Below are 26,116 nucleotides of genomic sequence, written 5' to 3'. Positions count from 1 at the left end.
TGGCTGTGGAAGAGTGAGTATTTCAGAGCAATCTGATCAGCCCAATAACTACTTGGTTCTGTGGCTTCTGCTTTTAACCTGGAGGCTGGACCTCTGGTCTGAAGCAGTATAGCTGTTCTTGTGTAAATTAATCCTTTAACTGAATTAGCCATGAAAATTGGTTATTAAGTGATTGAGTTTAGTGTACAGCTGATACCCTGTAGTGGAATATCAGACCAAAGAAGACCATGTAAAGTTATAAGAATCATAGAATCATAGAATTTCTCAGGTTGGAAAAGACCTTGAAGATCACTGAGTCCAACCACAACGTAACTAGGAAAAGGGGAATAAATGAAAAATCTCACTTAAAAGACAAAGAAGGACTAAACTGGAGAAGGAAGCAGTAGAGTGGTAGGAGTGGGGGATGCGAGAGGAAATCAATTGGAGTTCAGACATTTAAAAGAGCTGATCAGTTACTTATGCAGTTTGGTTTCTGAGAACTCAGCTTTGGCTCTTTCAGAGCAGTATAATTATTCTTTTGTGGCAGCCAAGCTTTGGTACATCCATCTTCCAGTCTTCTGACTTCTGTGACAAGAGATTCTTTGCTGCATTTGTGTTCTGCTGAGGCCAAGTTTCCCTTTTTGTTAGCATCTGTGCAGCATCTATTGAGCATGAAATGGCGTGGCTCATTTGTAATGCATTTTTTACTTGATAGGAAAAAAATAATACTGTGATTAGTTTCTGTTTAACAGGAGCAGATATAGAAGCACTTTCAAAATAAATATTCTGTACCTGCTAGGGTGCAGAACTTACGCTTGTTTGATTTACTGGTGCTTATTTGAAAGAACTGGAAGGGGGTCCAATCTTCCATGTGATCTTCTTTTGGATTAGTCCTAAACAGAGCTCAACCAGCACCTGAGAAGGCTAGCCAGAATTTACTTGGATTGCAGTTTTTCAGAACCCCGTAATTTCACTTATACTGTTGCCTGTTCCTACACAAGATTATCTAGTTTCTCTCTTTGAAGACAGTGATATTTAAAGCCTGCCACTCTGCAATTGCATCGTTTCAGTAAAAAAAAAAAAAAAAAAAAAGAATAAAACTCTACAGAAACATTTTCACAGTGCTTACAGTATATTGTAAATGGAATACTTCAGGCAACAAAATACTGAATGTTATTGCTCAATGGGCGAAATGGATAGTTTGAAGGTGAAAGTACAAGAGATGTGTAATAAAATATTCAGACCATCACAGCACCCTGCTTGTTGGAAATACGATGCTTTCCATCTCAGGACTGATTCTGTGGGTATCGTCTGCTTTCTGTAAAACCCTTTCCCCTGACCACCTGGTTGGTCATCTCTGCAGTATTCCTGCTTGTGTACATGGTGTGCTTTATTTTTCTCTTTGTCTGTGTAGTTCAAAAGAGCCAGCTGAGAATGGAGAGGGATTCAGCATGTGTATGAAATGCAAGTGTTGCTTCAGAAGGGGGTTTTGTATTCAAAGGATGTTTGTAAAAATAGAATGCACCAAGAGGATAGCAAACAGCCTGAAGGTAAAACTAAGTACGCAGAAGATATTTGTAGCAAGAGCCTCAAAAAATTAATGGCAGAAAAGTAATGTAATGTTGTTAATTAGCTTGCAATACACCAACCATACAGCCGCAGGCTGTGATCACATCAAATTTCTGAGCTGAACAAGGTTGGACTCAGTCAGTTCTTGGTTGGGAGACCTCCACGGAAAAGACAGAGCTCCTGTGTCACTGAAACACAGAGCTCCCTGGCTCAGTAGGTGGCACCCTCCTCACTGCAAGCACAGAGAAATCTCCCCGCAGGGATGCAAAGGGCTAATCTGTTCTGCGCTTCACAGAGATGCTGTAGATGCTTCTAGCTGTTCAGCAAAGGACTGTGCTGCTTAATAACGTATGTTCCCATTACTGTTTCAGAGGCAGTAGAGCCAGACAAAAGAAGAGGCATAATAATAATAGCAATATCTGTTGTTTCAGATTTGCACTTGGTGATGGAATTTATATTCCCTGTTGTGGGCTTCTTCCTTACAGATCTGTTTTGGAGATCATACTTTCTCCTCCTTCTGTGTTACACTTTGCAATGGAGCCGGAGCTCTCCAGAGACTATAGTTAAATAATAGTTAATATTTAATAAATAATAGCTAATAGTTAAATCACAGAATATTTGGCTTTAAGTTATGCTTGTATCATGAAACAGGCTTTTTAATTTGCCAAAATAACTTAGTACACAAAAATCAACCTCTTGTCCGAATTTACCTACTGTGCAGTTTCCACTATTTCAGCAGAATTACGCCAAAGCAATGTACTGTAAATAGAAATTCAAGCCATGAGAAACATGTTGTTCCTCTGAGCTGAACAGCTGCCTATGGGCTCCAATAGGAATTTAAGAGTTGGCTTTCAGCAGAAAGTTTTTTCACCCAGAGGCAGTGGTGAGGCACTGGCACAGGCTGCCCAAGGAGGCTGTGGATGCCCCATCCCTGCAGGCATTCAAGGCCAGGCTGGATGTGGCTCTGGGCAGCCTGGTCTGCTGGTTGGCGACCTGCACACAGCAGGGGGTTGGGACTGGATGAGCATTGTGGGCCTTTGCAACCCAGGCCATTCTGTGATTCAGAACATTTTCAGTGGATCATATTTTTTTTCCATGATGCGTGGATCCAATGATACTTCACACTTTTTGGCTATTTGAGTACCTCTGTCACCTGGGGAGGTTTTTGATCACCTTCAATTATGATCATTGAATTAATAGAACGGGGGGAGTTTAGACCATGAGTTAGGAGGTCTGGAAAGATAACAAGTATTGTAACTGATGTATGCATCACTTGTCCATGCAATTTTAAAAGAAAATAGCATCTCTACTCCTGAATTATGATCAGGTGCAACAGTGTGATATCAAAAATGTTTGGGATTGTATGTTTATTAGCTCTGTTAATCTTTTTTTTTTCTTTTTTTTTTTCTTATTTTGATTGTTTTTCCTTTATCAGGAGAGAATTCAAGTGGAAAATGGAACTCTTATCATACCGATGCTGAATATGTCAGACTCTGGCCTCTATCAATGTGTGGCAGAAAACAAGTACAATACTATTTATGCCAGTGCTGAATTGAGGGTCATAGGTGAGTAAATGGCAAATAATGGGACACTCTCTTTAAAGATCTGAGATCAAGAAATGGCTAAATTTTACCTGGCAATTCAAGGTTGTTCATATTTTTTTTGCTGCTTGAATTTCACAAACTGTATTTAAATGTTTATTGGTTTCATGGCTGTTTTGGGGGAAATTTCTAATCCCACGTGTGATCTTTTCCAAGTTTAAATAATGCTTCTCACTTTGTATTTTTAGCTATTCATAGCTATTTTGCAGCTTTAAAAATAATTTCAGAAAGTGGGAAAGTTTTAATATTACATAAAGAACATATGGCATATGTGTATATATAAACATAACACAACAAATGATCTCATGAAGAATTACCAGAGATGCACATAAAATGGGATTCTTTCACAAACTGTGAAAAGTAAAGTGTAGATATCAAAACATAAAGGCTGTTCTACAGCTAAGTGCCACTGAAAGCAGTGAAACACTGATTTTGGGAGCACCTAGCTCCCAAACAGGTCCAAAACAGGACTTGTTTTCTCATTCTCCGAGAGAATTTCCCCATAGATTACTGGACAGATCTGTGCATAATGCTTTCAGAAAACAGATGAACTGACAGTCACTGAAAAATGGCATTTGGAATTGAATCCTCTAAACGCTGTGGATGAAGAGCAGTGACTGGGATCAGGAGTGAGCTCTGTCCCTACTGTTGATGTGGCTCAGGAGCCTGCCTTACCACAGACAGACATGTTGTCCCAGTCTACAGAGAATCCCAAGGAGAGATGTCACACTGGAGTTAGAATTACTAGAATTACTGAATTCACCTACTGTGTTACTCAAAAGAATCCAGCAAGTTCGTTTAATAACTCATCAGCTGCATTCTGCTCTTCTTTGTTCTTAGCGGCAGCCCCTGATTTTTCCAAAAATCCCGTGAAAAAAACATCTGTTGTTCAAGTTGGTGGTGAAGTCACCATTGGTTGTAGACCAAGTGCTTCTCCCAGAGCAACTATTGACTGGAGAAAGGGCCCCGAGGTGCTGCGCCTGAACAAAAGGTACTGTAATAAAGCAGCAGCTGGATTGTTGGGTGTTCTCTGTTTTAATATCATTTAAACATCACCGCAACACAGCTGAGTTAGTATTGCTTTTGACAGCTTATTGATGGAAAGCTTTGATGCCAGAGGCCTATTCTTCTTTAGCAGTAGCCATACAGTCCTGCAGATAGAAAGCTGATTGAGAACAAAGACAAACTGAATACGCTGGGGTAATTGTATGATACATATGTTTGTGTTCATCAGCAGTTGACTCGCTGCAACGCTATTAAAGCCAAGTGTTTGCCACGTGCAAAAGCCTGAGTGAATCAGCTTCATGTAGGAGACATCAGTGGAGGCTTCAGGGAAGTGGAACATACCCCCAGGCTGCAGCATAATTGCTTGGCATCTGTACAGGTTGTACAACAACCCATGCCTAAATCATCCTCCATATCCTCTGCTTGTGCTGTTCAGGCCGGACTGAGCCACTGCATCAGTATGCCAGAGTGCTCCCTTACACACTGATATGTGGCAACATGGTCTTGTGCAGGGCTTTGCTGACGTGGGGTCTGCCCTGGCTAATAGCTGGTTTGTGAGTTGCCACAAACTCACTGTAGTATTTATTACCTGCTGGTATCAATTAAACACTAAAGTATCAAAATTAAAACTTACAGACTTGACTTGTGAATAGCAGACACGGTGTAAAACAATACTATCCCCACATCTTTCTATTATATTATAGATATAATAGATACTCCTTTTATATAGACATAAAGGCAAACAGGCAGAATAGGCAACGGTGTCTAAGAAGTGAAATCTTCCTCAGCAGCTCCTTCAGTTCACAACTGTAACAGCAACACCATTTTATCACATCATCACTTTCAAAGGCTAAAACCAGAGCTAGTAATTCATAAAGTTCTGGGCATCAAACACCAGATTTTGCAGACATACCAGTTGTTCAAAGATGCTACTTTGGGTCACATATGGAATATGACTTCAGTTCTTTAAAACAACTTTATCTCAAACTGTGATGCAAGGAAATATTTTTCTATCCCATACTGCTGTGGTGTACAGTGCTGATAAAAGTAAATTTAAGCTGTGTGCAAGAAAGTGCAAAGTTGAGGAGAGATTTCACTTAGGCACTTGCAGCAAAACAGAAAAAACTGGGCAAGCAATCTGTGCTAGAGAATGTAGAGAAATTTCCAGTAGTTTTTCCATCTCTTCAATAATGCCAGTTTTATTTTCTATTTAACTACTCAGCTATTAACTAAGAATACTTTTCTAACTCGATATTCCTATTTGCATTTTGGTTGCATGGTCTATCTGACAAAAATGCCTATTCTTTCCTATTGGATGTGGTCTACCACAGTATACTGCATGCTCACTTATGCAGTTTGCAGTGAGTAAGCTCTGAATTTTCTGATGTCAGGCAACAGGAGTGAGGAGAGCACCATCTAAAACTTGCAATTCAAATCACTGAATTAAGCTTAGACCTTGAAGTTCCAGCACCATGATATTCCCCATCTGATCTACTCATAAAAAATATTCACATCCTGTGTACAGTAATTTACTTATACTCCTGTATTAATTTACTAACAATAATTATAAGCACGCTGTAATTTTTAAGCATCCCATAAGGCCTTTGCTGCTGAGCAAAAGTAAACAAAAGGAGCAGGATTTGCTCTGAAGTGAATGGGAGGATTTTAGAACACTCCATGTGCAAAGCATTATTGCCTTTGTGTCCACTGGTGCGGGGTAGAATTTGAGGCTTTGGGATTATTAAATGCCAAAACAGATAATGCCACAGCTTTAGAGAAGGTAAAGTAAATCATCTGTATGGTGCTTTTCACGGGCATCTTTGTGATAGAAAGCAGAAATGAAAAGAGGTTTTGTATGGCTGTAATTCCTCTTCACAGCTAATTAAAGTACTAAAATCACATGCCTTTACTCATAAAAACAGAGAGAACCTGCTTTGACTTACTCGTGTATATGATTAAATCCTGCCATGTCACCTACAGACACACTGTTTTAACTAAACCTTTGCTTACATCAGTTCTCATGTTATGCAGCACTTATAATCTCTGTGGATTCCTCTTCTAGCTTTTTTTTATTTTTTATTTTTTTTAAGTCAGGTTGGTTGGGCTATGTATGCTGGAGGGAAAAAGAAAGAAAATACCAATCCCACATGGTTCTGACAGCAGAACTGTGATGGACACGTTGCAAAATAAGTCAAACCCCATAGCTTCCTGGGAATGACTTGGACAAATGTGATCTTTTGTTACAGAAATACTGCAACTAGTCTTGTTTTGCCCTAAGGGGAAAAGGATATTCTTTCTTTTTCACCTTCCTCCTTCCACTTGTAATAGTTTATTTGTGATGGTTTTGGCATATATGATCACAGATCTGTATGATCCTATGAGCTCTTAAAGCAGTGTTATCTTGCAATATTATATTAATGTCAGTTTAAGTACGTAAGTAGAAATGTGCTAACTAGGAAGAGTTAAAAAAAACATCCATCCTATGAATATAAGCACTGTGAAATATTTTATACTTGATTTCCTCTTTGTTTGCCAAGCTGCAGAGCTTGGTGAAGTTCCTCAGCCTACAGCCCCCTTCCTTCCCAGAGCAGAGACAGCTTTCTTCAGCCCCACTTCTCTTTCCCATCTTCTCCGTAGCTCAAAAACATCTTTGCCCAGGTCTTCTTTTGTGCTCTTGCTTATACCGAATACTTTATTACCTTTGAATCATGTACAAAAATCCTTCAAAACATTCCCACATGAATAAATTTTCACGTTAGATGGCAAAGCAAACTAACTGTACCTCTATCAGATCTGCTTCCTGATCCTTATCTGATTTAGTACTCTATTTCAAGATTCTCTAACATAATTGAAATCCACTGTCAGGAGTCAGTCCCTGAATGGTGGGGTTTATCCTTGCCTCATGCAGCTGACTGCTTTAGAGACAGAATTTGAGGTTATCAAATACAAGAATCAAAAGGAAATCCTGCAGCTGACTAATCCAAGCTCTTTCTACCTGCTCTCTCCTTCCTGTGATCCCCAACCTGCTCCTCTGGATCATGCCAAGCTGTGGAGTTTGACACAGGTGTGAGCTGTTTTGATGTTAGCTATTCTCAGTAAGTCCAAAGAGAGTTTTCTTCATCTCACACCTCACTGCTATCATCTCACATGTCCACTGAGGAAAACTAGAGAGAAAATACATAAGGGGAGAACAATTAATGTATTAAACACAGCAAATTTTCTAGTCTAGATACTGATCTCATCATGAATGCTTGTCTTATTAGCGCGGTTGGTGGGAGCCTCATGGCAAACATATTCCTGAAAAATTCTTTTTGATTGAAGCATTTTAATAAAGGAGAATTGGAACCCTACGTACTTACCAGGGAGAGGTGCTATTCCCTCAGCATGAGATGAGGATCCCCAAACACTGTAGTGAATGCATATAAACATACGATTCACTCCACTCAGAATTTAAATGAAGACTGCTTAGGGAAAACAGAGAAATGAGGTAGGCTGAAAAAATGCATTAGTCATATACAGCACTTTCCATGCATTAATAATCAGTAATAAGCAAATATTCATAATTTAAATCCTTTCCTGAGGACTGGGCAAGAAGTACGTCAATAAAATATGCTCAATACTTGTTGGCTCCAGGTCTCGCGTGCAGGACCACGCTCAGCCATATCTCAGTGAAGGATGGTAATTGATTCTTGGCCATAAGTAAAGCTGCTCTACCCTGGCATATTCCCTTTCCCATGCCATACTTGCTGTTGGTTTTTTGCATTCAAGTTATTGGCATTTCTCAAAGGAAATATGGAAGAATGGTTGAAACAGCTGAAATGAGAAGCTGCGTTGAGAGAATTTTATGTGATTCTGAGCAGATGTTGTGGCTGGAGCCTACCATTATGAGGGCAGAAAGATGATCTGCTAATTGCTGAGGTCTTATAGCTGCCACTTGGAGGCTCAAGCTGGGGGGACTCTCCTGCTCTCAGGTGAGATGTGGCAACCCAGCAGGTTGCATTAGCTGAAAGATTGGCTCCTCTCATAGCCGTGTGCTGCATCTGAGATGCTTGTGAGTCTCTTGAGCACAACTGCTCTTCTTCAGACTTTCCAGTGTGCCCAGCTGCTGTCTGCTGCTGTTCTTTTTTGCTACTCTACTGTTGAGAGTCAGATCCCCATCTCAAAAATCCGTATGTATATAAGTATTTTTAAAACTTTTTTGGTTATTTGCAAGAAAGAGAATAAATAAAGGCTGTCTTCTTGTGGGCTACTGTTGGAATTAGAGAAAGGAGGATTTTAAAAAATGAGGAAAACTAATTGGTAAACATGAGAAGTCCTCAATCTACTGCTCAAATACTACACACAAAGCATATTGTACTGTGAAATAGCATTTCAGCTTGAACCAATTTGAGAAGAAATGTGTCAGGGCAGTTCAACAAACTGCAATGAAACATTTCAATTACCAGAATGTCAGCATTGTTTGTTTAGCTTGTATCGAAACCTTCCAGAATATCCATTATTTAAAAAAAATAAATAAATAACAATCCTGCTTGGGGAGGAATCATGACAAAATGGGTTGAAAATTCCAAGTTTTGCCGCACTCTACTAACAAAGGAGGAGATTGATGTTACTTAACTTTTATTTAGCTGAAGTCAATATGCAGTGTAAGGTAGTTATTTACTTTTTCTTGGCAGGCACCTCCATCTCAAATGAGATGCCAAACTTTTAGATGAACAAAGCTGGGGAATGAAACATCCACAGTGTTTGAAAAAAAAAGTGTGCACTGAAGTCACACCAGTTGCACAGTACAGACAAAGAGAAGCTTTGCTTGTTGTGCTGCTTAGTGCCACAAACCTGCCCTGATTTATGCACTCATTGTTTGCAGATAAAGGTAGTGCAGACATTTGTATGCTAGTAGCAAGTTTTACATGCACCACGTTTTCTTCTACTATTCCAGCACTTAGCATTCTATTCCCAGCTTTCTACATCGATGTGGCTAGATGAATAGGAATGGGATATGAATGTTGCTATTATTTTATTTTTAAGTCCACTTTTTGAAGCCTGGATTAGGTGTATCTCCATTTTATCCCTTTTGCTTTTCCATCACAAGAGGCTTTGCATAGCTTTGATGATATGCCTTAACCCTTAATCTATCTTATCGTTGTGTGCTTGTAAAGAAGTTCATTTCCTATTTTATCTTTTAAATAGAGCACTTGAAGTGTGGGCATCAGCAATCAGAGCAATTCCAGATATCTTAGACACTATCGCTGTAAGTCAACATGAATACAAATTAAGCTTCTCTCTTGATGAAATTCTAATTTTGCTTAGGGAACCAATGAAATTGATTCCACATCTGCTACATTTGATTAATCATTTCAGTTCCATTCCTTGCTAACAACTAGACTGACAGAAATCAGAGACACGAATTTACCTGCCTACTTTCACTGTGTTTGGTCTGAACTTGCATATTAAGATAAGAAAACTCTTGCAAAACCTGAGATTGCTGTGTAGAATTGCTTTGGGTTTTCAACTCTCTAGCTGTGCTACTACTACGTATTCAGTGGTAACCAGACAAAACCCATCTTTACACCCTTCCCAAGGGAGCACTGAAAGTTTCAGGCAGTGTTCTACATTCTGGCTAAAAATATCTTATTCTCAGATTGTAATGGTTTCTGTTTCTACTTGAATGGTAGAAAAGATATTGTGAAAGACCACTAAAAGTAGGAAAAATACAGTTCTAGAATATTCGTTTGCCAGCAGCCATGCTATTTTTCTGTTTCCATCGTTGGATGGAAAAGTAAGCATGCAAGCTTTTCCCCATCTTTTTCCCACTTCTTGATAAGGTCATCAAATCTATCAGGACCATAAAACATTGCAATACTTGTTGATGAGTGAGTAAGCATGAGCAGAAACTTTTGGTGATCTGGCAGAAATGGTAATAAAGGCATAAGAAAAATTTTACCATCAAAGGAATGCTAGAAAATGTCTGACTGACCTGCAGTACCTTCACATTTCCTTCGTGTTTTTCGTGTTTACAGTTATTTCTGCCTTCACCTTGAGATGAGAGGAAAGGCCGGGGAGCAGAAAGCGTATGACTGAGTGAAAGATGAGAAAGGAGATACAGAGAGAAGGAAGAATGAGCACAGAGGAGGGGAAGAAAAAGGCAGTATTTTAATTTTCTTCTTAATCTTATCTTGCTTTGTTTTTCCCCTTTCTTCTTTCTCTGTTATCTTTTCATTTGAAGTCGATCCACTGTAAAGTAATGAGAAGACAAAAGGGGCCCCCCCATTGCTACTTGACCCAATGGAACTCTGTTGGGCAGCAGGCAGAATGTTAGTGCAGTGGAAGACAGAGGAAAAGGTCTTTTCTTTCCTTTTCTCTTCTCTCTCCTTAGGGAGTTTCGTGATGGAGCAAGCCAATAAACTTAATTTCATTGTGTATTACTGACTACTTAATGCAATAGAGTTTAGCACATCAGATAGCATGAGCATCAAGTAAGCAAATGAACCATATGTTCTCACGTTCAACCAAGAATGACAACCTGCACAATACTGGATTTATTACAATTTCCCTCCTGTATGACATCTCTGTAATACAATTTTAAACTGTTCCTAGACCGCTCCTGGGAACCTTGTTAAGGTGAGCCTTTCTGAGGGGCTGTCCTACATGCTGAGATGTCCCAAGCAATCTGTCACTCTTCTATGTCAGATGGAGTTGTAATAAGCTAAGCCCCTGTGAGTGTCAGTGTTGTGCCCTCTCTCCCTTTCAGTTCGTGTTCTATCCCTGCTTCATGCACATATTCTGATTGATGTTTAGGATTTGATCCAAAGCCAGCTTATCTCACTGGAGCTTTTCCATTGACTTCAGCAGGCTCTGAATCAAGGTTCCTAATTAGGAGTTTGCAAAAATAAATAAATAAATAAATAAATAGAGAATGCAACATTCTGTGCTCCTCTTCTAGTCCAAGTTGTACTGCCATGTGCATCATTACTGCTGCACTTATTCTTGTGCATATTGCTGTTGCATACAGAAATAATAGTAAGGGGTGGAAAACATGCTGTGCCACACTGCACAAGGAACAAATAAAAGATTCCTGATTGAAAAAGCTCTGCCATAAAAATAATGTTAAGAAGCAACAGATAGATCATGGTATGGTTGGAGAGATGATGCTGAAGGATGCAATAAAGTGATACTGATTAGCATGACAGGCAAGTGGTGCACAGAGTTAAGATGGGTCGTTGGTGTGGAGACTGAGATCAACAAAGATGAATGCAGTCAGGCTGAGTAGAGCAGAGGGATTCAGGGGATGAGCTCAGAGAGAAAGTCAGTGGCAAAGCAGCAGCCAGAGCTCCTCAGTGAGGAGGACATGGTTTTGGGGCCTTCTTTTTTTGCCGTCTTAGGAATAGTTCACTTGTTCACTGGGGATTTAGAACAACTCATTCCAAAACCCCTTTCCTGATTTGAGTGTTAAAAATTAATCACTTCAACATTAGAGCATGCTACAGCAAGAGCATCCCCAGTACTGCAGATCTATTATGTGTGGACATGCACACAAGCATGCTGCTTCAGGATCTGTAAAAGCCAGCACCACACTGTGTACCTGGTGTCACTTGCCACTTGTATATACAAAACAATTTAAAGTTAACTGCAGGTATTATTGTACTTTCATTTTTGAAATACATTCTGACAAGCAGAGAGGGAAGAAGATTCCTCTAAGTGAATTAAACTCCCACACAGAGGGTAATTCAGGGCCTTATGTACTGTTCAAATTCTACTTAAGTCCCACATTAAGGGCTTAATTTTACATCTGGAGTGAATTTGGTTGTATGAATGGCTGCCTATGATAAGATCTGAATCATAAAAATAATGATTAATGGTGGGATTAGATTGAATACTATTAGTGTGGGCATACCATCCTGTGCTGGAAGAACTTTTCTCTGATGTAAAGGTGTCTTAAAAGCAACAGAACTTGCTGGCAAATAGAAAACATGGCAACCTTTTTTCTCTGACAGTTAAGTTTAATTTCTACGTGGATTCTCACCACAGAATTTGGTTCCTGGTCCTTTCCTTTTTGCTATATTTCTTTATCACTATATTTTTGTCAGCTATGACTGTCAGGTCGGTGTACAGCTATGTAAATGCTACGTTTCATTACGCCCTGCCCAAAGGTAGACCTATAACCAAGAAATATCTCTTTTTAGCTGTGGTTACTGGGGTGCAGCTCGTGTCTCAGTCAGGTTGATCTGACATCTCACGGCACTGGCTTTTTAGATGCAAATTTCAAACAGGGCAAGGACAGACATAGGAGAGAAGAGCCATAAATGAGCCATATCTTGTAATACCATGTGAGTCCCATTTCTCCATGTGGAGGAAGACCAGAACAGTTCGTGTTTATTTGGTGCAGCAGACTGGGGATAAAAGGGCTCACATGCAGCTTAAAACTATCACAGTGATTTAGAAAGCTGGAAGGATGGAAGCGGTTTTGGCGTTGGTCTTTTGTTTTCTTTCATTACTAATCCAGTTACTTGGTTTGCACATCTTTCTTTCCCATACACGTAGAGGTGCTGCTGCCCAGGATTCCTCAGCTACAAGTCTGGAGACAGTAATGCAATAGCTTCAGACAGAGCTGCAGACTGATGGTTTTGCTGCTTTTCTCCTTTGGCCGTCACAAAAAGACAGCTGCCTCACATTTAGCACTCGAGTATCTTAAAAATAGGGCCTAGCAACCATAACTATTTTATGCTAATGGGAATGCTGTCTCCTGAAAATATTATAATTTTTCTTGAAGCGTCATGATGGCATAAAATTCAGTTCAGATGCCTGTATGTATTTGAATAACATAAATATGTGCAATCTCAAATAGCAGAGATTCTATGCAAAAATAATGTTTGTTTTTAGGAGAGTTTTTAGTGAGAGATTTTGGAAAATAGCAACAGTGTTTTGCTGACACCTTCTACCATTGCTAGTGGCATTCTTTTCTAAAATATCTCAATACGACTATTCAACTTGATTGTGTAGTTTTGTTTTGATCTAAACAGCTAACATGGATTTTAATGGTATTTGTTTTATTTCCAATTAATTGTCAATCAATTTTGAAGCTGTGCAGATAAGGAAAATCTTCATTTAAGCGTAGTTTATTAAATGGCAGGACTATTAGCATACAAATTACACTCTGAATAGATAAACAGGTACAAAGATCATTAACATATAATACAGACAGTTGGATCTCAGATGGGACTCGGTGGGACCTTTTCAAAAATACCAGAGCTGTCATCCGCAGGTACAATTCATTCACTCAGTCAAACTTTACTCACATTTACATCTGCATAAATCAGTAGGAACTGAGTCACTGGAGAGCTGTGCTCATGCGTCTGCCCCTCGCTTGCTTCCCCTTGTACTTTTTAATTCAGCCTCCCTCATGCTTTACCAATCTTTGCAAAATTGGAAGCGTCAGTTATTGTCTCGGTGACTGCTGGCACACCCGCTAGAAATGTATAAACAACGTGGCTTTTCAGAGCCTATGAAATCAAGAGTGGTTTTGCTCTCGAGCGCCAAAGTGAGACTGAGAAGATATAGTTACAAATAGGATCTCTCAGATAATAAAAATTACTTTGCCTCTGATTTCATCAGATCCAGCGTGTTCCTTTTTATCTGCACAGTGCCACAATGATGGCTTCAATAACATTACGAGGTGTCAGACACTTGATGTTAGAGGCAGACAGGAGAAAAGAAGGGTGAATCTGTACATCAAGTATCAGGGTTACTTTATTTGGAGAGGAATTATTTTATGCCCTTGAAGAGATAACTGTAATACTGGCAGTGCTGAAATCTGCAGGCATAGGCTTGAATCACCCCTGCTATTACACCAATGCAGCTTAACTGATTTTGATGGGGATTTCAAAGACATTTGCTGTATTGAATTAATGAAATTCACATCCATGAATTAGAATCGTACCTCTCTAACGTGGATTGGCTGAACAATGCAGCTGTGTGCAAAATTACCTCTGCTGCTCTTTAAAATCTAATGAGTTGACACCTCTTTCTTTTCTCAGATTTTATTTTTCTATCAGCCTTGTTAAATACATGTTATTCTTTCATGCCCTTAAGATCAAAGCAAATAGCCATCAACAATCTTTTGTTCACATGAGACAACGCTTTCAGAGATGGTTTGTTTGGCCTGGTTAATTAAAAGCTGTATCTATCGTCCCTGCCCGATTTCTCAAGTTCTTTACCTAAAAGATATGTGTGACAATTTTAATGAGACAGCCTCGTGTCTTCTGCAGAAGCATTGCAGTCTCTTCTTTTTGAACATGACAGAGTTTTGACTCTTGAGTCTCCTGTTTGTTTTCCCTTCTCACTTTTGCACTTATCTTGCATGTTAATGGAGTCACTCAAGGAGTACAAGGACACGGATCAATCCCATGAAATTAGTAGATTAAAAACAAACAAAAAGACATCACTGTGCTTAATAAACTGGAGAGAAACTTCTCACAAAGTTGTGCGTGATTGAAGGTTGACAGAGATGTAAGGAGCTGTGGATCCCCTCTTGAAGGTGTTTTTCATCCTGCTTGGAAAGCCACTGCTGCTGGAACCAAGCCTGCATTGCAGCCCACCTGGTGCTGGGACAGCACTGTGAGGCCGTGCCCTCACCTCTGCCATGGGAATGGCTGCAGAATTGGAGAGCTGTGTCCTGGAACTCGGCTTTATGGCTGTCTTATGTTCTTATGATCCACTGGAAGCAAACTTCATCCACCATATCCACATCTGTCGGCACGTTCCCAGGCTTGTTACATGGGGGATGATATTTCTGAGTATTTCCAGCCCTTGCGTGCTGGAACTTTCTATGAGTTTGTATCACTGAATTTTCTATTTGTCTTTTCCTCATAGCATCTTTGCTTGATTGAGCTATTTACCCAGAGATAGATTCTGCATAATTCAGGCAGAAATACCAGCATTAGAGCACTCTGTTAAGCACTTAAGCACTTTGTAAGTCAGAGATGCCAGTTTAGACTTAGGCTTCTGCCCAAGCAGTCCCTTGCTGCAGCAGGACATCATGAGCAGCTGTGTCTCAAGCAGTTCATTGCATTTCCTCCTCCATAGCAAGGACACATTCACCAGATTCACACTAGACCTTTCAACTTTTGTCCTTTGGCAAACCCTTATTTGCTTACTGAGTGAAGTCCCATTTTCCTGGCAGAAAAAATATTCCACTGGCATTATATCCAACAAGTTAAACTTTTCTATCTCATCTCATTACGTGAAATTACCTTGTCTCCCGATGCAAGTGGTAAGAATTATTATCCATAGCCTTCACACAGTGCAAAATGTTGTGAAAAGTAGCGGTTTTCAGCAAGCCTTTCAGCAGGTGAGACATGCATTTCACAGCTTCTTCTTAAATTGTTTGTTAGAGCCTGATCCGAGGCCCATTAAAGGAAACATTCCCATCGCGGTCAGAAGCGCAGTGCTGTAATTTGAAAGACAAATGGAAGAGGACAAAGTGAAGCCCCTCTGAACCCACCCACAGCATAAAGTCATGGCTTGGAGGAAGTTTATGGCAACTTTGCAATACATGGCAATGGGGTCAGTGTTTCACAGAGCTTTTTCCCTTGTATTCAAAATGCATCACGTTGATTTTCTGCTGTGCTTCGCTTTCTCATCCCTCTCTTGACACAGAGCTCGGTACATCTGTAAATCACTTTTTTCTTTGTTTTGCTTTAATTCCCTTCTCTGCCAGCCAATTACTCCAGATTCCATTCTGCCTTTACATAAATTCTGCCCAAGCATCATATGTACTACTATCTCTCTAATTGTCTTCAGGTAACGTGACCTCTGCCAGGTTTCACACTGCTCTGAAGCTTTTATTAGCTCCTGGCTCATCTCTGCCAAGCTCTGTTTTGATCCATTGAAAGAACCATTCTACCTCAACTCGCCTGGTTGTGGAAGTATTGTTTCAGAACAACAATTCTACAGATCAAACGCCTTGTCAGCACTTGAGTACCAACCCCTGGTAGTGGGTAAACCACAAAGCTGTGAATTATTCAGATCACAGCTCCTAACAAAGAATACACAAAAAGAAATCTGAGCCAGACATCGCTAAACTTCGGTGGAAAAGCCATAACCAGTAATCCGTAGAGGACTCAGCACAGAGCCTGTGCTTTCAAAGTTTCTTCCTTTATTATTCTGCATTTCTACAGACAGTTTTTCCCAGATATTTACAGTAGACGATTTTGGGGACTAGCATTGTCTTCTTTTCCTCATTCCCACTTTTAGATTCCAGTTTGTGCCTAATGCTTTTACATACAGCTGCAGTTAAAATAACAGCACATCAGCATTTGGAGGTGAGACAGACACTACACTGGCTCATTATAGCTTATACACCAGGTATCCAATCTGTGAACATTTGCTGATCACCTCTGAGTACCTGTTGGTGCTATATGATAAAGCCACCATACATCAACCAACCAGTGCACCAAGGAGATGCATTCCTAGCCCCTGATTTAATGCACAGCATAGTGAGGCCAGTGGAAAGGTTGAATTCTTTCTTGCTTATTCATCCATATCTGAAAATGTTATTTGGTTGAGTCATCATTATATTGAAGAGTGTACTTCATTGCTCTTCTCCAATTTAATATGGATATAAAATAGATTATTAAACCCCAACTTATTTTCTCATCATATTCCAAATTGCAGGCGAGCAACCACTGCAGTACTGGTGATTATTGCCAAGGTAACAAAGATTTTTCATTCCAACCTGAATCCTTTTTCCTCTCAGCTCCTCTCCCCATCGCCCCTCATCAGGTGGGCTCTACATCGCCTCTGTTCAGCCCCCGCTCTGCATCCCTGGCACAATGCAGGATGGGTTGGCCCCATTGCTCCAGGACAGGTTCTGAAACCCACATCTGGCACTTCTTCAGCTGAGGCTGAAAACAGGTAATGGGAAGAAGAACAAGGCCTGATGTGTGTAATGCATATAGCTACAAGCATGTAAATACAAGAGAGGAATACAGAAAGGTGCTGTGATGGTTTTTGTGATTTAACAGCTATGATAGTACTGCCAGCTTCAACTACTGCTCTTGTTATTGTTCGTTTCCTTTAATAATTCATTGCATCATCCAATCTTATGTTGTCAGTAATAAATATTAAATACCCAAGTTGTGATGCATGAATTAGATATTTTCTTTTTATAAAAGAATTCTTGTGTTAGATTTAAATGTCAATTAAAAGGGGAATATAAAAGAATAATGCAGTGCTTCTGTGAGCACTGGAATGAATGAAACATCTTTTCCTGGGGATTTATGACTTACGTCTGGATTCTGTCAGATCCAGCAAAGTGTGATGTCTGAGTGCAGCTCATCCCTTTGCAGTGCAGATTCTCTGATGCCTACTAAGAAGAGTGCACACACAGGGGCCTTACTAGCAGGAAAGGCTGTGCACTGAAACCCCAACCCCCTTTTCATGAGATTCAAGGATCTTTCAGCCCACTGTCCTTCTGAACTCAAAAAATTATCAACAGCTTCAACATCTACCAGGAGCAATAGCTGGATGGAAGAACTGACATCGAATTAAGAAAATCTTATGGAATAATGTCATACTGACCTAAAGCTCATTGCCTAACAATTCCATTTCTGTATATTCACGAAAGAAATCCCTGAGCTGTGAATTGTTGTTCCCATATGTGACAGGAAGAGGTCCCAGGCCTAATGTGAAAGCCTACCAACAGAAAACTACCTACAGAAAATTCATGCTGAGCACTGCACTGGCGTGCATCCGAAAGGCATCTCATTGACATGAAGAGGCATGTAAACAAGTTTAACAATTAATTTTGTCCTCAAAACTCAGAGTGGTTCTGAAATTACTATTAAATGCAATTTACCCAATCCTCTGCAAACTTATGTGAACAATGTAGTGACTAACAAGGTGATTTGAGGGCCCTGGGAGAGAACAGTGTATTTGATTTGGCTCCTTGGCTTGTGAGATGGCATTTCAGCATCTCAACTACTCTGCTAATGTCTTTTAATAATCCTGACAAAATTGCGCAGGCATCTGGCCTCAGACATAACATTAGTATAGCATCTCAGCATTGGGATCTGGAAAAAAAGCCCCCCATGGTAAAATACAGAGCAATTAGATAAAAAGTTGGGTCTTCCTTCTTTCTCTTGAGACTCCTAATTTTACTACAAGCGATCTAGATAAGTTAATGGTCAATTCCAGTATGTCAATATAACATCCTCAATATAGAAATCAATAACGAGCAGAGGTGAAAATTAGTTGCATATCCAGCTTGCTGTAAAAGAGAAAAGAAACATAATGGAAGCATTTAAATATTAAAAGAAGCATTGCATTTTTATTGCAGTTCCTGTAACAGAAGCCTTTTTTTTATTATTATTATTCTTTTACTGCTTGTTTGTTTGTTTTCCCAGGGCCCTCTTACTGGAGGATGGCAGTCTCAGGCTCTACAACATCACCAAATCAGATGCTGGGGTGTACACTTGTATAGCAACAAATCAGTTTGGAGTTGCCAGAAATTCAGGGAACCTGATTGTGAAAGGTACTTTAGTATATTCCCTTGTGGTTTATGAATAGTAGAAAGCGTGGGGTTTTGTTTTGTTTTGTTTTTGCTGGGATGCTCAAGACTATGCCAATCACTGTTGCTATCGGGAAGTTTTTCCTTGCAGTTTACAGCTGAAAATGAGCGACGTCACCTGTAGCAAAGAAACCTCATGACCACAGCAGACTGATGATCAGTGTGATTATCAGAGAGGTCTCTCAAGATACCATCTGAAATGCACATTAGTATTGATATTTGCACTGCAGTACCATTTAGAAGTTGCAGGCATTGGGCAGCCTGAGGTTAGCACAACACAGGACCAATATGATGTCCCCGCTGCATGCATTTATTCTGCTCTCATTTAATTTCTGTCACATCTGAGGCTGCAGAAGAGACTATAAAATGGGTGTAAAATGAAATAAGGCATTAGGAATTAATCTGAATATTAGGTGCTTTTATTTCCTTCATCATGACACAGATATGTTGTTGCATTTGTTGCATCCATGCAGATCCTGAAGCCACCCACTCAGCTGCTGGGTGCTACTTTGGCACCCTTACAAAGAGAGCATCTCTTTGAGGTTCTCAGTATGGGCAATTATAAGAGGCTGGGGCTGCTGGTGTGACTTCACACCCTGGCTGTGCTCCCAAGGCAATGCTGCTCCACACAGGTTACCTCCCTGCAGCAGTTTCCACCCTCCTTTGAAACACAGATAAATGCATTGTGGAAGACATTAAAGTCTATTACATCCAAGCAGCCTTTTGCTTCAAGTTTTTGCAGCACTGATGGATGGTCCATCTCCATTAGTAAAAAGTGCTAGTACCAACTTATCTCTCAGGTGGGCCAGTCCAGAGCTGAAGGACATAAAAAGAGATATTGTTTGTGTAGCTGTTCCTGTGAGCAGCATGTGTAATGACTGTGCTCTGTATCCTCTGATGTCTGATCAATGAAGGGAAGAAAAGAGGAAAACTAAGGCAAATGGTGTCTTTTCTTTCTCTTTTTTCCTGCATGATCTTTTCAGTACCGATGTTTTCTTATGCAGGTATTCATATTTGTTGATTTTAAATGGGAAAGAAAAGTTAAAGTGTGGAACTTGTTAGATTATAGTAAACATACTTCAGTTTTGCAAAAGAGCTAACGTTAACAATTATTGCAGTTACAAGGAGAGCACATTATTACGTGCAGTTTGTAGCTGCCTTTTTTCTTAATATTTTCATTTTCAATGAATTCAGAATATTTACTCTAGCCTGCAGGAACGTCCTTCTTCCTAACCTACTGCAGTTGTCTAAAACTGTTTTCATACTATGAAAGAGCAATTAGCATTGATGCAGTGCAATGTGTCATCTGAGCTGATGTTACAGCACAACTAGCACTGAATACACCGAGAGCTTTAGGGTTTAGGTGGCTCTGATTTCATTGAAGTTAGACACCATTACAGCTACCCCATGTATACATCCTAATGGAGCAATATGAAAAAATCCCATTAAAAAAAAAGAAAAAAATATTTTGTTTGGCATTTAGGAAGTTTATTAAAACACTGAGTAACAACATGTTATAAAACTGATCTTGTTTGCAGGGAACATTTGTTTTTGTTTCCCCTCTGGAGAAGTTTTGGTTGTTCAATTATAGGCCTCGTTGCTTCAGCATTATTTTCAACTGAAATGTCAGAACTTGGAAAAGCATATCTAATGTGCAAATTAAGTTTATTGCTGCTCATTGAGTTGTTTATTCTTTGTGTGAGAAATCTTTATTATACCTCAAGCACTCACACCATCTTGGCTGTTTTCTCCTTTGGAATGGGTCTTGCCATTTAATACTCATCTGAAGTTGCTAAATAAGATAGATGGATAATGTAGAGCCATGAGCCTGTAAGAAGCTTTTCAAAGTATTTGAGGTGGTTGTCTTAAAGACAGATCCATAAAGGAAGCAGAAAACAACACACAAGTGAACAACTCTGCATCAGCAAAGCTACTGGTTATGAGCAGGCTAGAACAGAAGACACATCAGGATGGTAATCTCATAACAAAATAGGTTTGTTTTTTTTTTTGCTAGCACTCCTAAAAAGCTCTTAAAAAGGAGGAATTCAATAGGTCTTAACATGATCTCTGGGATTTTCAATTCATCTAATACTGTTTCGTAACAGTATTGCATTTATCTCATTTCAGATCTCTTGGAAGTAAAATCAAATGGCACAAGAAATAATGTTACTGACCTTATGAGGCAATCAGAATAATTTTGGAACTTTCTGATTAAAAAAAATTTCAAAAAGTTCCCACCCAGCAAACTGATGGCCCCTTCCTATATTACAGTCACTTGGCTCTGGAGGAGTCTTAAACTTTTTACTGCATGGAGCACCATTTTCTATTTGTATTCTGTGGATTTCAGAACATAACTGTTGAATCTGATTATAAATTCTATGCAATCCTGTTGCTATCATTCTTGCTTAGTTTTGCTCCAACTTTTCTATAGAAATAAAATTGATTTCATTTGTAGTGTTTTACTTATTTATAGACTGCTGTAATTGTACACAGTGCGTAGCAGAAGAGTTAAAATGCACCAATCTTGGTGACCAGCCATCCAATGCAGAGAAGTAGGAGTTACAAATTGAGGTAGTGTTAACTCTTCTGGCAACAGAGGTGAGATGGGGCTTGTGAAGGGCAGGTATTTTAAAGAGGAGTTTGAAGGATAGGGAGTATTTGACATGGAAAATTCAGTAGTGGTGCAAAGCTTGATTAAAGCTTAATGGAGCAAAGCAAACAAAGTGAATTTCATCCCTGGAGTAGGTGCTGTGGTTTGGAGCTTTGCTGTGGTAACAATTCAGGGGTACCTCCAGGCTGCCACCAATGCAATGCAGATCAGGCATACTCATGTCAGCTTTAAGCAGGACAGATAAAACACCAGCGGCAGTTCATACCAGTCAGCAGAGAACTCATCTGGGACCTTGGAGTCTCTCTGAGCAGCCTGGGAACCTGAAGCCTATAACAACCATTCAGTCTTATCCAGATATTAACGTTTCTTTACTTCCTTGCTTATTTGCCTTCAACAGCTCAGTGTAAAGATGCACAGAGTTAGGCTTAAAGATGGAGAGATGGCCTTGGAGGATGAAATGATGGGCTTGGGGGCCACCTTAGGCCAGATCATGCTTCTCTATCTGCAGGTGACAAAGGACAGTTCCAGTTATCACAAAACCAGCTTTCCAGTCTTTATATCTTATACCAAGCAATTCTTTCTTTCTTTCTTTCTTCTTCTTTTAATGTACACAGCATTACTTCAATTCTTACCTCAAAGTGTTATTCATGGTAATCTATTTCAGTTGTGGGAATAAGAAGCGCTGGAGAATAAAAGCAAGAAAGTAAAAGTTTGTGGAGGTTTTCTGTGGTTCTTAGATACTTTTCAACATTATTCTGTAAAAGTTAACTGTACTTCACGATGGAATTACTTTGCTTGAGATTTATGGAGCCAAGTTCTTTGCCAATGTGTGCTGAAATCAGTGGAGTTGTGCCAGCAGAGAGTATGGCCCTTGAATCATCTGGAATTTATTGCAACTGACACTCTGCTTCCAGGGAGAGGGAGAGATTGCTTTAACTTAATGATCAAGTATCTTCAAGACAGTCATCTGAGGCCTTCACTATTCTGCAGTCCTTGACTTCAGACAAATGGATGGATCTGCCATGATGGTGGTTTTGCATGAAGAGCAATCAAAGTACACAGGGAAATCTAATAAAATGTTCTAAATCCTGGCTCCAGATGATGGGAACCTCTGACAGTCAGCTTCTCAGTGATTCCAGAAAAACAAAATCACCTAATTGGCCTATAGCAGTAGAAATCAGAACAAACTGTTTTCCTTTGATAACGTTATATGGTATCTAGAGCAGGCATGTCATTGAAACTGGAGATTTTTGTTTTAAAAGGTTGGCAGAACATGCACCACCCTACCTCGCTGTTTCTTGACCACTGCTGTAACAGTCACTCCAACAGTGCAGCTCAGATGCTGGGAAGGAGCCCATCAAGCTTTAGTCCATATTGCCTGCCTGTATCTACATATTATTTGGTTACTACAATGGTGGTAACAATCTGAACAAAAATGTGCTTGAAGGTGAAGTATTGGATGCCCTATCATGCACCAGCCCCTTGGAACCATAGCCTTGGTAACCAAAATTCTGAATTTTTGAAGCATTTATTACAGATAGAGTTAAGCCAGCATGAACACTAAACTAATACGACTCCTGCAAGGTTTCTTCTCCTCCTCTCATGTTATTTTCAGAACACATTAATATTGTTGAATAGATTCTGCTCTCATTTTATTCATGTGCCTCTCAATTCTCACCATTTTATAACATTTTCATGCACAAAAGCTTTATTCAGTGGAATCGCTACAACAAAGTGGTTGTTATCTCTAATCTATCTGCCAGTCATAACAACAAAAATGAAGCCATATAAACCCCTTTCTTTCCCCTTCAGCAAACTACTAGTTCCCTTAATAAGATCTGCAGCTTTATTTCTCAGTGTAAGGGGTTAAAAAAGATTACATAGATATTTTTTCTGTCTGTTGAGATAGCTTTTTTGAGGCTGTAGTGTAAGCAACTCTACAGTAAACTATTACTAAGAATGTAGATTAAAGATCTCCCTGTATATACAGTAAGCAGAGATGGACACCAATTTTGTTTTTGCTGCAGTTTCCTGCAAGGAAGCATTTTCAAACCTGAAGAACTGTGGGTATATTTCTAACAGTCTCAATAATTAATTCTGCACATTTTAAGCTGAAATCATATCTATCGACTATGGGATTTACAAAGTAACATATGACTAATTTAGCGTGTTGCCTCTGACATCTGCTCACTCTCAGAGCACACAGAGTGCTCGTATGGATACTGCAGAAGTAATAGGCTACACATGGGTGAGAGTGTTCTGAAGTCATCACCATATTAGATATAATCTTCTTTATTATGGAACATCTGGGCCAATTTGACATCATTTCGCCAATGGTACAAAGCTCATTCAAGATCTACTATTTTTATAAGCATTTTAATAAAAAGGAAACTGTTTTGTCTCCACAGAAAGGACTGTAATTACTATTCCACCTTCTAACATGGATGTAACAGTTGGAGAAAGCATAGTCCTTCCATGCCAGGTTTCTCATGACCCCTCCATGGCTGTGGTGTTCACGTGGTCGTTCAATGGCAACAAAATTGACTTCAAAAGAGGAATGCATCATTTTGAGAGAATTGGAGGAGTAAGTTTTTAAAACTCTTCAGTGCTTAATGAATTTATTTGCCGCAGTCATTAGGCCACACAAGCATTTTTCATAACTCTTCCATCACTATTTATATGCATGGTGAATCTCTGTTTCTTTAAAAGGATTGCAGCCATTTATTTTTCTTTCTTAGATTTCATAAAGGCACTTGAGTTATTTGTGAAGCCATAACAAAAATGTCCACATGAGAAAAACTAATGATAGCTATGAATATTTTAATTTAAAAGCTGGATTTTTTATTAATATTGAGCAATTTATAAAAATGTCCAGTATGAAAAGCACGTTGTGAGTGATTAGTTTACTTTCTTTGTATCTCCAGGAATCTGTTGGAGATCTGATGATAAGAAATATTCAACTTCATCATACTGGGAAATATGTGTGCATGGTGCAAACAACTTTAGACAATCAATCTACAGCAGTAGATATAATTGTAAGAGGTATGTTTATTAAATGTAGACACCTATCTTCTGGAGGAATTAGTATTTCTTAGCATCAGCTGCTGCTTAAAAAGTCCTAGGATGACAGTCCAAGATTTTGGTAACTCAGAGGGAGATCTGTGCAATTGTGCCTTGGCCTTTTTTGGAGGTTATTCTTTCTTGCTATGCAGTTCAGCAGAGCAGGGAATAGGGAAGTGCTCCTCTTTCAAAAGAGTGGTGTCACCTGCTCCTTGCTGGGCATCTCTGGGTCAAGATATAGGCTGGCAAAAATCAAGAGACCAGGTCTCTTTCCACTCTTTGGAGATAATACGAAAGATCAGTTTCTATGATCAACTAAGTGATAAGATTGAAATTTTAGCTAATCCTTCTACTGTCAACAGCAAAAGAAGTTCTTTGATGGGAGCAAATCCTGTAGCCACTAGTAGAAATCAGATGTCTGTACAAGGCACCACCTTGCACTCTTGATTATCCTCAGTTGTTGTCTTCTATTTAAAATACATTTATGTTAAAATATTTTTTGCATTAGGTCCCCCAGGCCCACCAGAGGATGTTAGAGTTGAACATATTTCTAGCACTACTGCTGTGTTATCCTGGAAATCTGGAATAGATAACAATAGTCCAGTCCAGATCTACAGCATTCAGACAAGGACTCCTTTCTCAGTTGGATGGCAGGCAGTTTCAACAGGTGAGTGATTTGAGAGTTGCCTTGTATTTTGTACGCATAACATTAATTACTGCAAAAATATTGTTTCATTGACATGTTTATTTTAGTTCCTGAAGTCCTCAATGGTAGGACTCACAAAGCAACAGTGGTTGACTTAAGCCCTTGGGTTGAGTATGAGTTCCGTGTGGTTGCCAGCAACAGTGTTGGAACTGGGGAGCCCAGCAACCCATCAGCTCTACTGAAAACCAAAGCAGCAGGTAAGTCCCTGGTTTCTCCTAGGTTTTTCAGCACAGGCACACTGCCCGTTTGCTATTGTGAGAGGTTTGTGGAAGCAAAGCCTCTCTACTTCAGAGTTTCTTAAATACCTCCTTGGTGTTTTACCAATTTGTGGCTCTTAAGTCTCCTTGACCTGCAATGCTGATGCTAGTGATGCTTGGACATGCCTTAGATACCACGTGCATTTCTTTCCAGCTACAAGATCACCTGAGCCAGCAATAAAGGCCGGAGCTGGGCTGTGCTTTTACACATCCCCAAGTGTGTCTAATGCCCATGCCTGAATGCAAGCTTTCATTGAAGCAATTGTGGAGCAACTTCTGTTTTCCTCCTATTATAACTGTACTTATACTCTGCTCAGAGACTTGAACAAAAAATGATAAAGCCAGCTCTCTGGCATACCCTAGCACGAGCACATAAAGCCTTTGCTGCTTAGGCTGCTTGATATCTGAACATCAGTGGGGACAGGATATTGGCTTTAACTGGAGAAAATAAATTACAACATCCAAAGCCCAGTGAGGCTAATAGCTTCTACTGACTCCACGACAGGATCTTTCCTATCAGTCTGTCTAACCTTTACACATTTATCTTCCGGGACTTGGAACCACATGGGAAGAAAGCTCATTCTTGAATGACCAACACTGTCAGTCCTTTAACCTTCTCTGTTTGGTACAATTTATTTGAAGCTCAAACCTTTGCTTTGTTTTATGTTTCTCTCAGCCCCCTGCATATCAGCTCTCTCCCACCCATAAAACCAACACTTGTAGGATGGAGAGCAGTGAAATGGAAGCAGCTTTTACAATCCACTT

The 26,116-nt window shown here is 39.7% G+C and overlaps 1 protein-coding gene across 1 annotated transcript in view; it reads left to right on the top strand.

The window, feature by feature from the left end:
* The window catches only part of CNTN6 (contactin 6), a 72,195-nt gene that overhangs the window by 32,370 nt on the left and 13,709 nt on the right, over positions 1 to 26,116 (top strand). Inside the window, exons 7-13 of the mRNA XM_042823486.1 lie at positions 2,984 to 3,113; positions 3,990 to 4,140; positions 18,554 to 18,681; positions 23,737 to 23,912; positions 24,253 to 24,370; positions 24,897 to 25,055; positions 25,142 to 25,291. Coding sequence (XP_042679420.1) covers positions 2,984 to 3,113; positions 3,990 to 4,140; positions 18,554 to 18,681; positions 23,737 to 23,912; positions 24,253 to 24,370; positions 24,897 to 25,055; positions 25,142 to 25,291 — 1,012 coding nt within the window. The remainder of the gene's footprint in view (positions 1 to 2,983; positions 3,114 to 3,989; positions 4,141 to 18,553; positions 18,682 to 23,736; positions 23,913 to 24,252; positions 24,371 to 24,896; positions 25,056 to 25,141; positions 25,292 to 26,116) is intronic.

This window comes from Centrocercus urophasianus, unplaced genomic scaffold (genome assembly GCF_019232065.1).
Source record: "Centrocercus urophasianus isolate 14NV4802_14NV808 unplaced genomic scaffold, USGS_Curo_1.0 seq_22, whole genome shotgun sequence".
Lineage (NCBI taxonomy): Eukaryota > Metazoa > Chordata > Aves > Galliformes > Phasianidae > Centrocercus > Centrocercus urophasianus.
Note: the sequence above shows the minus strand (reverse complement) of the source record. Positions and strands in the feature narration are given on the sequence as shown.